Source organism: Mustelus asterias, unplaced genomic scaffold (genome assembly GCF_964213995.1).
Source record: "Mustelus asterias unplaced genomic scaffold, sMusAst1.hap1.1 HAP1_SCAFFOLD_4855, whole genome shotgun sequence".
NCBI lineage: Eukaryota > Metazoa > Chordata > Chondrichthyes > Carcharhiniformes > Triakidae > Mustelus > Mustelus asterias.
In genome coordinates this window covers 1-12,480 of record NW_027594798.1, presented here as the reverse complement: position 1 = coordinate 12,480, position 12,480 = coordinate 1, and the positions used below count along the sequence as shown (strand labels likewise).

The window sequence follows — 12,480 nt, the reverse complement described above, 5'->3', positions numbered from 1 at the left end:
AAGTGCAAGAACGAGTCTGAATCAAGGGTTTCAGAGTGTGTTCCACTTTTTACTGAAGGATCTCATCAAGCAGTTTGGGTCCAACATTGAGGACCAGCATGCACGTTCAATAAGCACAGGAGGTCAAAGTTGAAAAGGGTTCATGCATCTGGAATTTTCAATTCGACCATCAAGGCTTGAGGTTCTCCCAGGATGAGTTAGGCCCGATGCTCCCCCCCCGCCGGCCTCCATCAACTCTTCCGCCCGGGGTCACCTTCATTTCCCGCCAGCTGTTGACATCATCGGGCGGGCGCGTTCCACTTGGAAAGGAGGGGTGTTTGGCGGCTCTTTGCGATCCCTGGAGGGATGTGGGTTTTTACCGCCACCCTGCCCTTCCTCGTCCCTCTCCCTCCGTCTCTTCATTCCTGCCGCCTACCTCACCTCCTCCACTCTCCTAACCCCACCGGCTGTTTATGAGCCCCGCTGTAACACGGAAAGGCCTCCATTGTTTCCATGGCGACTACCAAGATGGCTGCCGCCCCACCTCACCTCACCTCCCCTCCTCACCACCTCCAAACTCAATGGCTGCCAAACGGGAGCTTTCAAAAGGGTTTTCCATTTCCCCCTCCACAGCTTTTCCCCCTTAAAACCCATACCTCCGTCTAGCTCACCCGGATGGGCTATTTGGCTGTGGGAGGGGGTACAGCCCAAGTTCTGAGACACCCTCCTCCCCAACCCCTCCAAACCTTTTGGGGACTGAGGTGGGGTGGGGGGAGAGGGGAGCTTTGCGCTGAGGAGGATGCCTGATCTCTCAAACCTCCCTATCCCACCCACCTTCCCAAAGACCGATCTACCACTCCTCCAACCCTTGCAGATGACAGATGACTCGTGCACCGTCGGCCATTTTGGAGCCCAGCGGTTCCACAAAGCGTCCCCCAACGGGTGAGGGGGAGGGAGGGGTGTTGTGGGTGGGGGGAGGATTGCGGTGGTTGGGTCAAGCAAAATGGCGGCAGATCTTCCCATGGGATTTACTTCACCCAATGAAGGTGCAGCGGGGTGGGGACAGTGGCACATTGGCAGAGGACCCTCGTGGGCCGACACGCAGTCGGTCGGCGAGGGGGACGGCGGGCAGGGAGGGATGGCAGCCATCCAGGGAGGCACCAGAGAATGGAGCATGCCACAAAACACCAAGATGGACGCACGGAGGAGGGAGGGGTTAGTGAAAGGTCACGTCATCGGAGTCCAGGCCACGTCACGGCAGCTGGGAACAAAGCAACACAGACACGATTAAAACCCCTGAGGGAACAACCACACACCCGCCTCAACGTGCAACATCCTCCAACCACTGGCTGCCACCATTCCCAATCCTCCATGTGCCTCCCTGGGAGGAGAGATTGGGAGAAGGAGAAATTCCTTCCCTCAGAGAGATGTGAATTCTTGTTCAAGAAAATCCTCAGATACAGTGGGGATCTAGTGGGAGAGGGGTCTGTTAAACCTAGGAGGGGCAACTGGAAGAACTGAGGGCATTCAGAGTTGAGTCCAATCACAGCTAGCAACCATGCAAGTCACCAGGAGAAGGGCATGATGGGTGATTTGGCCATTCACCTTTGACCCAGTGGCCATTTTGAGTCTCAATCCTGCGCACCCCCCTAGAATGCTGTGGGGGAGGGCAGAGAATGGGAGTGCCCAGTTGAAAAGTTGCTTTTCCTCCAGCTCCCTTTTCACCACCACAGGGCATCTCAAAATGCGGCACTCCCTCAGCACTGACCCTCCCACAGTGCGGCGCTCCCTCAGCACTGACCCTCCCACAATGCGGCGCTCCCTCAGTACTGACCCTCCCACAGTGCGGCGCTCCCTCAGTACTGACCCTCCCACAATGCGGCGCTCCCTCAGTACTGACCCTCCCACAATGCGGCGCTCCCTCAGCACTGACCCTCCCACAGTGCGGCGCTCCCTCAGCACTGACCCTCCCACAATGCGGCGCTCCCTCAGCACTGACCCCCCCCCACAGTGCTGCGCTCCCTCAGCACTGACCCTCCCACAATGCGGCGCTCCCTCAGCACTGACCCTCCGACAGTGCGGCGCTCCCTCAGTACTGACCCTCCCACAATGCGGCGCTCCCTCAGCACTGACCCTCCCACAATGTGGCACTCCCTCAGCACTGACCCTCCCACAATGCGGCGCTCCCTCAGCACTGACCCTCCCACAATGCGGCGCTCCCTCAGCACTGACCCTCCCACAATGCGGCGCTCCCTCAGCACTGACCCTCCCACAATGCGGCGCTCCCTCAGCACTGACCTCCCACAGTGCGGCGCTCCCTCAGCACTGACCTCCCACAATGCGGCGCTCCCTCAGCACTGACCCTCCCACAGTGCGGCGCTCCCTCAGCACTGACCCTCCCACAGTGCGGCGCTCCCTCAGCATTGACCCTCCAACAGTGCGGCGCTCCCTCAGCACTGACCCTCCCACAGTGCGGCGCTCCCTCAGCACTGACCCTCCCACAGTGCAGCATTCCCTCAGCACTGACCCTCCCACAGTGCGGCGCTCCCTCAGCACTGACCCTCCCACAGTGCGGCGCTCACTCAGCACTGACCCTCCCACAGTGCGGCGCTCCCTCAGCACTGACCCTCCCACAGTGCGGCGCTCCCTCAGCACTGACCCTCCCACAGTGCGGCACTCCCACAGTGCGGCACTCCCTCAGCACTGACCCTCCGACAGTGCGGCGCTCCCTCAGCACTGACCCTCCCACAGTGCGGCGCTCCCTCAGCACTGACCTCCCACAATGCGGCGCTCCCTCAGCACTGACCCTCCCACAGTGCGGCGCTCCCTCAGCACTGACCCTCCCACAGTGCGGCGCTCCCTCAGCACTGACCCTCCAACAGTGCGGCGCTCCCTCAGCACTGACCCTCCCACAGTGCGGCGCTCCCTCAGCACTGACCCTCCCACAGTGCAGCATTCCCTCAGCACTGACCCTCCCACAGTGCGGCACTCCCTCAGCACTGACCCTCCGACAGTGCGGCGCTCCCTCAGCACTGACCCTCCCACAGTGCGGCGCTCCCTCAGCACTGACCTCCCACAATGCGGCGCTCCCTCAGCACTGACCCTCCCACAGTGCGGCGCTCCCTCAGCACTGACCCTCCCACAGTGCGGCGCTCCCTCAGCACTGACCCTCCAACAGTGCGGCGCTCCCTCAGCACTGACCCTCCCACAGTGCGGCGCTCCCTCAGCACTGACCCTCCCACAGTGCGGCGCTCCCTCAGCACTGACCCTCCCACAGTGCGGCGCTCCCTCAGCACTGACCCTCCCACAGTGTGGCGCTCCCTCAGCACTGACCCTCCCACAGTGCGGCGCTCCCTCAGCACTGACCCTCCCACAGTGCGGCGCTCCCTCAGCACTGACCCTCCGACATTGCGGCGCTCCCTCAGCACTGACCCTCCCACAGTGCAGCATTCCCTCAGCACTGACCCTCCCACAGTGCGGCGCTCCCTCAGCACTGACCCTCCCACAGTGCGGCGCTCCCTCAGCACTGACCCTCCCACAGTGCGGCGCTCCCTCAGCACTGACCCTCCCACAATGCGGCGCTCCCTCAGCACTGACCCTCCCACAGTGCGGCGCTCCCTCAGCACTGACCCTCCCACAGTGCGGCGCTCCCTCAGCACTGACCCTCCAACAGTGCGGCGCTCCCTCAGCACTGACCCTCCCACAGTGCGGCGCTCCCTCAGCACTGACCCTCCCACAGTGCAGCATTCCCTCAGCACTGACCCTCCCACAGTGCGGCGCTCCCTCAGCACTGACCCTCCCACAGTGCGGCGCTCCCTCAGCACTGACCCTCCCACAGTGCGGCGCTCTCTCAGCACTGACCCTCCGACAGCCCAATGGTCAAAATTGTTGCGTGAGATTCGTGCATGTAACAATTACCTCTCCGGATTGGTCATCGGTTTATGAGCTCATCGAAGCCTCATCATTCTCGCTGCCAACCTGCAGTTTGCACATGTGACGGACGACCGCGGTCGCATTGAATGCACGCTGCAGGAGATAACGCAATAACACACTGAATATTCTGCCCAAGGTCAGTGTGGTATATATCAGAGTGTTCCAGTGAGGGGTGTGGGGTATATCAGCGTGTTACAGTGAGGGGTGTGGGGTATATCAGAGTGTTACAGTGAGGGGTGTGGGGTATATCAGAGTGTTACAGTGAGGGGTGTGGGGTATATCAGAGTGTTCCAGTGAGGGGTGTGGGGTATATCAGAGTGTTCCAGTGAGGGGTGTGGGGTATATCTGTGTGTTACAGTGAGGGTTGTGGGTTATATCAGAGTGTTACAGTGAGGGGTGTGGGATATATCTGTGTGTTACAGTGAGGGGTGTGGGATATATCAGAGTGTTACAGTGAGGGGTGTGGGATATATCTGTGTGTTACAGTGAGGGGTGTGGGGTATATCAGAGTGTTACAGTGAGGGGTGTGGGATATATCAGAGTGTTCCAGTGAGGGGTGTAGGATATATCAGAGTGTTCCAGTGAGGGGTGTGGGATATATCAGTGTGTTACAGTGAGGGGTGTGGGGTATATCAGAGTGTTACAGTGAGGGGTGTGCGATATATCTGTGTGTTACAGTGAGGGGTGTGGGGTATATCAGAGTGTTACAGTGAGGGGTGTGGGATATATCAGAGTGTTCCAGTGAGGGGTGTGGGATATATCAGAGTGTTCCAGTGAGGGGTGTGGGATATATCAGTGTGTTACAGTGAGGGGTGTGGGGTATATCAGAGTGTTACAGTGAGGGGTGTGCGATATATCTGTGTGTTACAGTGAGGGGTGTGGGATATATCAGTGTGTTCCAGTGAGGGGTGTGGGATATATCAGTGTGTTACAGTGAGGGGTGTGGGGTATATCAGAGTGTTACAGTGAGGGGTGTGCGATATATCTGTGTGTTACAGTGAGGGCTGTGGGGTATATCAGAGTGTTACAGTGACGGGTGTGGGATATATCAGAGTGTTCCAGTGAGGGGTGTGGGATATATCAGAGTGTTCCAGTGAGGGGTGTGGGATATATCAGTGTGTTACAGTGAGGGGTGTGGGGAATAGAAAAGCCTACAAAAGGTTCAGGTAGCTAGGTAATGTTAGAAATCTAGAAGAGTATACGACTGGTAGGAAGGAACTTAAGAGGGAAATTAGAAGAGCAAGAAGGGGTCATGAGAAGGAATAAAGGAAAACCCCAAGGCATTCTGCAAGTATGTTAAGAGCAAGAGGATAAGATCTGAAGGAGTAGGACCTATCAAATGTGACGGTGGGAAAGTCTGTATAGAACCGGTAGAAATAGCAGAGGTACTCAATGGATACTTTGCTTCAGTATTCACAGTGGAAAAGGATCTTGGTAGTTGCAGTGCAGACTTGCAGTGGACTGAGAAGATTGAGCATGTGGACATTAGGAAAGAGGATGTGTTGGAGCTTTTGAATAGCATCAAGTTAGATAAATCGCCGGGACCGGATGGGATGTACCCCAGGTTACTGTGGGAGGCGAGGGAAGAGATTGCTGAGCCTCTGGCGATGATCTTTGCGTCATCAATGAAGATGGGAGACGTTCCGGAGGATTGGAGGATTGCGAATGGTAAGACGCTTGGCAGTGTGGAAGATCAGAAGGATCTTCGGGTCTGGGTTCATAGGACGCTCAAAGCAGCGTCGCAGGTGGAGGCTGTGGTTAAGAAGGCGTATGGAATACTGGCCTTCATCAATAGAGGAATTGAGTTTAGAAATCAGGAGATAATGCTGCAGCTGTACAGGACCCTGGTCAGACCCCACCTGGAGTTCTGTGCCCAGTTCTGGTCACCTCATTACAAAAAGGATGTGGAAGCCATAGAAAGAGTGCAGAGGAGATTTACAAGGATGTTGCCTGGATTAGGTGGCATGCCTTATGAGGATAGGTTGAGAGATCTAGGTCTTTTCTCCTTGGAGAGGCGAAGGATGAGAGGTGACCTGATAGAGGTGTATAAGATGTTGAGGGGTATTGATAGAGTGGATTCTCAGAGGCTTTTACCCAGGGCTGAAATGGTTGCCACAAGAGGTCACAGGTTTAGGGTGCTGGGGAGTAGGTACAGAGGAGATGTTAGGGGTAAGTGTTTCACTCAGAGGGTGGTGGGTGCGTGGAATGGGCTGCCGGTAGTGGTGGTGGAGGTGGATTCGATAGGGTCTTTTAAGAGACTTTTGGATAAGTTCATGGAAGTTAGTAAGATAGAGGGTTATAGGTAAGCCTAGTAGGTAGGGACATGTTCGGCACAACTTGTGGGCCGAAGGGCCTGTTTGTGCTGTAGCTTTTCTATGTTCTCTATGTTCTAATATCAGAGTGTTACAGTGAGGGGTGTGGGGTGTATCAGAGTGTTACAGTGAGGGGTGTGGGATATATCAGAGTGTTATAGTGAGGGGTGTGGGACATATCAGAGTGTTACAGTGAGGGGTGTGGGATATATCAGAGTGTTACAGTGAGGGGTGTGGGATATATCAGAGTGTTACAGGGAGGGGTGTGGGGTATATCAGAGTGTTACAGTGAGGGGTGTGGGATATATCAGAGTGTTACAGTGAGGGGTGTGGGGTATATCAGAGTGTTACAGTGAGGGGTGTGGGATATATCAGAGTGTTACAGGGAGGGGTGTGGGATATATCAGAGTGTTACAGTGAGGGGTGTGGGGTATATCAGAGTGTTACAGTGAGGGGTGTGGGGTGTATCAGAGTGTTACAGTGAGGGGTGTGGGGTATATCAGAGTGTTACAATGAGGGGTGTGGGGTATATCAGAGTGTTACAATGAGGGGTGTGGGATATATCAGAGTGTTACAATGAGGGGTGTGGGGTGTATCAGAGTGTTACAGTGAGGGGTGTGGGATATATCAGAGTGTTACAGTGAGGGGTGTGGGGTATATCAGAGTGTTACAGTGAGGGGTGTGGGGTGTATCAGAGTGTTACAGTGAGGGGTGTGGGGTGTATCAGAGTGTTACAGTGAGGGGTGTGGGGTGTATCAGAGTGTTACAGTGAGGGGTGTGGGGTATATCAGAGTGTTACAGTGAGGGGTGTGGGGTATATCAGAGTGTTACAATGAGGGGTGTGGGGTGTATCAGAGTGTTACAGTGAGGGGTGTGGGGTGTATCAGAGTGTTACAGTGAGGGGTGTGGGGTATATCAGAGTGTTACAGTGAGGGGTGTGGGGTGTATCAGAGTGTTACAGTGAGGGGTGTGGGGTGTATCAGAGTGTTACAGTGAGGGGTGTGGGGTATATCAGAGTGTTACAGTGAGGGGTGTGGGGTATATCAGAGTGTTACAGTGAGGGGTGTGGGGTGTATCAGAGTGTTACAGTGAGGGGTGTGGGGTATATCAGAGTGTTACAATGAGGGCTGTGGGGTATATCAGAGTGTTACAGCGAGGGGTGTGGGGTATATCAGAGTGTTACAGTGAGGGGTGTGGGGTGTATCAGAGTGTTACAGTGAGGGGTGTGGGGTGTATCAGAGTGTTACAATGAGGGGTGTGGGGTATATCAGAATGTTACAGTGAGGGGTGTGGGGTATATCAGAGTGTTACAGTGAGGGGTGTGGGATATATCAGAGTGTTACAGTGAGGGGTGTGGGGTATATCAGAGTGTTACAGTGAGGGGTGTGGGGTATATCAGAGTGTTACAGTGAGGGGTGTGGGGTATATCAGAGTGTTACAGTGAGGGGTGTGGGATATATCAGAGTGTTACAGTGAGGGGTGTGGGGTATATCAGAGTGTTACAGTGAGGGGTGTGGGGTATATCAGAGTGTTACAGTGAGGGGTGTGGGGTATATCAGAGTGTTACAGTGAAAGGTGTGGGATATATTTTGAAATCTTTCCCTCACCTTCCATTGCATCTTTGCATAGTTTTTCCTGATTTGCTCGCTGAAGGACTCATGTATGTTCTTGTCCAGGGCCGTGTCGCCAACAATCCTGTGGGTCAAAGGTCACGGGTGTTTAATTGTGAAAGCCTGGCGTGTGATGGTGGGCTGGACCATCTCCGTTTGCCCCCTGTATCACTGTGTTGGTGGGAACATTCCAAGTCAGGGGCCGGTACCTCGCTCCTGTTACGCTGGGCACCATTGGGATTGGGAGCGACAATCTACCCCCACGCCCAACATGGCTGCTTGGCAGCATTCAGCCTCTCAACCTTTCATTGGTTTGCATTCTACCCAGTTGGTGACTTCCGTTCTTCCAGCCCCCTTTCTCCACCCCAGGACATCCCAAAGCTCCTCACAGCCAATGAATGACCTTGTTTTGTTTGAAATATGTTCAATTCTGTCTTGTGGGAGACGCCAGTTTGTACACAGCAGGATCCCACAAACAGCCACCGTGATAAAAGCCCCCCCCCCCCCACTTATTCACTGCTTTGCATCCAGTCGAGACCATGGGATCTTTTACATTCACCTGCGAGGGCAGATGTGAACCACTGGGTTAATGCCCCATCATGAAAGACGCCACCTTCGACAGTGCGGTGCTCCCTCAGCACTGACCCACCCACAGTGCGGCGCTCCCTCAGCACTGACCCTCCCACAGTGCGGCGCTCCCTCAGCACTGACCCACCCACAGTGCGGCGCTCCCTCAGCACTGACCCTCCCACAGTGCGGCGCTCCCTCAGCACTGACCCTCCCACAGTGCGGCACTCCCTCAGCACTGACCCTCCCACAGTGCGGCGCTCCCTCAGCACTGACCCACCCACAGTGCGGCTCTCCCTCAGCACTGACCCTCCCACAGTGCGGCGCTCCCTCAGCACTGACCCACCCACAGTGCGGCACTCCCTCAGCACTGACCCTTCCACAGTGCGGCACTCCCTCAGCACTGACCCTCCCACAGTGCGGCGCTCCCTCAGCACTGACCCTCTGATAGGGCGGCGGTCCCTCAGCACTGACCCTCCGACAGGGCGGCGCTCCCTCAGCACTGACCCTCTGACAGTGCGGCACTCCCTCAGCACTGACCCTCCCACAGTGCGGCGCTCCCTCAGCACTGACCCTCCCACAGTGCGGCGCTCCCTCAGCGCTGATCCTCTGTCAGTGCGGCGTTCACTCGATACTGCCCACTGGGGCTATATTAGATCACGGGGCATGATTCATTCGACTGGGGGCTGGATCCCATTAGCTTTCAAAGCCCAAGGTGAGGGAGTGACAGAGAAAGCACAGAGGGAGCCCAAGTTGACACAGTCGTGTTTCAACACCTACCATGGATGTTTGAGTGCCTCCTCACAGGTATGTCGCTTTTCAGGTTCCCTCACCAGCAGGTGCCGGATGAAGTCCTTTGCTGGAGAGAGAGGAGGAGAGACACGTATTAATCTGGGCTCTTGTCAACATTCACACCTCAGGGCACAGTGCCCTGCTGCAGTGTGACCTCCACAACCTAGGAGGAGCTGTTCCCCCCCGACCCAGATACATAACTCGACCAATGCCCCGGCATCGCTGCGGTTAAAACCCCCCTGGAGTCCCCTTGTTTGAGCCCAGGAAATAGGAAGGCCCATCGCTGCCTCCACATCCCTCAAGAGTCCGGGCGAGGAGTGAGGGGGGTTAAGTGAATGCAGCATAGATTGTCAGGGAATGGGGAAATGTTCCCAGGGCATCCTGGTTTGGGTTCACATGACACTAGCCTAGAGGCGGGGGCGAGAGGGTGGTGGGTGGTGGAGGGCAAGGGGGAGAGTCCTCGATCGAGGTGGGGTGGGGTGCCTACCCGACTCGGAGATGTCATCCCAGTAGGGAGGGTCGAACTCGAACTCAGCCTTCAGTATCTGCTTGAAGAGTTCCGAGTCATTCTCATGGTAGAATGGGGGATAACCACACAACCTGCACACAGGGTGAGAGGGAAAGAATGGTCACGCATTTACCCAACACCTTTCACCCCTTTCTGCCAATCTTAAGCACCTCATGTCAAGGAGAACCCTCCCACAGTGCGGCGCTCCCTCAGCACTGACCCTCCCACAGTGCGGCGCTCCCTCAGCACTGACCTTCCCACAGTGCGGCGCTCCTTCAGCACCGACCCTCCTACAGTGCTTCGCTCCCTCAGCACTGACCCTCCGACAGTGCGGCGCTCCCTTAGCACTGACCCTCCGATAGGGCGGCGCTCCCTCAGCACTGACCCTCCCACAGTGCGGCACTCCCTCAGCACTGACCCTCCCACAGTGCGGCGCTCCCTCAGCACTGACCCTCCCACAGTGCGGCACTCCCTCAGCACTGACCCTCCAACAGTGCGGCACCCCGTCAGCACTGACCCTCCCACAGTGCGGCGCTCCCTCAGCACTGACCCTCCCACAGTGCGGCGCTCCCTCAGCACTGACCCTCCCACAGTGCGGCGCTCCCTCAGCACTGACCCTCCAACAGTGCGGCGCTCCCTCAGCACTGACCCTCCCACAGTGCGGCGCTCCCTCAGCACTGACCCTCCGACAGTGCGGCGCTCCCTCAGCACTGACCCACAGTGCGGCGCTCCCTCAGCACTGACCCTCCCACAGTGCGGCGCTCCCTCAGCACTGACCCTCCCACAGTGCGGCGCTCCCTCAGCACTGACCCTCCCACAGTGCGGCACCCCCTCAGCAGTGTTCCTTTTTGGTGTGAGAGTGGAGGTGGAGGGAATGAGGGATTGATAAGATCCTGTTACAGAATAGCTCCCCAGGCACTCACAGGATGTACGAGATGATGCCAATTGACCAGCAGTCCACAGATTTTCCGTATGGTTTCTGCTCCAGGACCTCGGGAGCTGTTGGGACAAAGATAGGGTCCAAGTGAGAGAAACACATGGAAAACCTATGCAACAGCCCCCCTCACAAGTGTTCTCACGGAAAGCCTATCCCTGCCTATATCTGGTACCTCCTCCAACCCCTGCAACCACTGAATGCCAAACACTTGTCCAGTGCTGGCCGCTTGAACTTCCCCTGATCTACATCACTCCATCATTGCTGCCCGTACATTAGGCTAAGTGAAACCTAATCCCACTGCCCCGCTCTCTCCCATAGCCCTGTATCAATCCCCAAACTAATCCCACTGCCCCACTCCCTCCCCATAGCCCTGTATCAATCCCCAAACTAATCCCACTGCCCCACTCTCCCCCCATAGCCCTGTATCAATCCCCAAACTAATACCACTGCCCCGTTCTCTCCCATAACCCTGTATCAATCCCCAAACTAATCCCACTGCCCCGTTCTCTCCCATAGCCCTGTATCAATGCCCAAACTAGTCCCACTGCTCCACTCCCTCCCCATAGCCCTGTATCAATCCCCAAACTAATCCCACTGTCCCGCTCTCTCCCCATAGCCCTGTATCAATCCCCAAACCGATCCCACTGCCCCGCTCTCTCCCCATAGCCCTGTATCAATCCCCAAACTAATCCCACTGCTCCACTCCCTCCCATAGCCCTTTATCAATCCCAAACTGATGCCACTACCCCACTCTCTCCCCATAGCCCTGTATCAATCCCCAAACTAACCCCACTACCCTGCGCTCTCCCCATAGCCCTGTATCAATCCCCAAACTAATCCCACTGTCCCGGTCTCTCCCATAGCCCTGTATCAATCCCAAACTAATCCCACTGCCCCGCTCTCTCCCATAGCCCTGTATCAATCCCAAACTAATCCCACTGCCCCGCTCTCTCCCCATCGCCCTGTATCAATCCCCAAACTAATCCCACTGCCCCACTCCCTCCCCATAGCCCTGTATCAATCCCCAAACTAATCCCACTGCCCCACTCCCTCCCCATAGCCCTGTATCAATCCCCAAACTAATCCCACTGCCCCACTCCCTCCCCATAGCCCTGTATCAATCCCAAACTAATCCCACTGCCCTGCTCTCTCCCATAGCCCTGTATCAATCCCAAACTAATCCCACTGCCCCGCTCTCTCCCCATAGCCCTGTATCAATCCCCAAACTAATCTCACTGCCCCACTCCCTCCCCATAGCCCTGTATCAATCCCAAACTAATCCCACTGCCCCGCTCTCTCCCATAGCCCTGTATCAATCCCAAACTAATCCCACTGCCCCGCTCTCTCCCCATAGCCCTGTATCAATCCCCAAACTAATCCCACTGGCCCTCTCTCTCCCCATAGCCCTGTATCAATCCCAAACTAATCCCACTGCCCCGCTCTCTCCCCATAGCCCTGTATCAATCCCCAAACTAATTCCCACTGCCCCCCTCTCTCCCCATAGCCCTGTATCAATCCCCAGTGGGTTCAGGAACGAAGAGGAAAGGCCTTGTACCCACGTAACCAGGCGTCCCGCAGGCCGTTGACAGGAATCTCCCCGTTTCTTCGATCTTCGAGAGTCCAAAGTCGCTGATCATGATCTTCGAGTCATCAAACGGCGAGACATACAACAGATTCTCAGGCTGAGAGGCAAGAGGCAGTCGTTAAATTCATCGCTCTCACTCCGGTTCTCCCCCCCACATTCCCACTCTGTCAATCGCCCCTGTCTACCTTTCTGTCTGTCTCTCTCCCTCTCTCTCTGTCTCTCACCGAGATGCTGGGAAGGGCCCGGGGACCTCATTG

The 12,480-nt window shown here is 56.3% G+C and overlaps 1 protein-coding gene across 1 annotated transcript; it reads right to left on the bottom strand.

Annotated features, from left to right (window-relative positions):
• Positions 1–40: 40 nt before the first annotated feature.
• Positions 41–12,320, bottom strand: LOC144491258 (calcium/calmodulin-dependent protein kinase type 1-like; the record flags this gene model as incomplete). Its single annotated transcript, XM_078208940.1, has 7 exons — positions 41–1,240; positions 3,898–4,005; positions 7,832–7,919; positions 9,182–9,260; positions 9,681–9,793; positions 10,625–10,700; positions 12,194–12,320. Coding segments are annotated over 6 exons (570 nt in total), but the record flags the coding sequence as incomplete, so codon positions are not given.
• Positions 12,321–12,480: the final 160 nt, after the last annotated feature.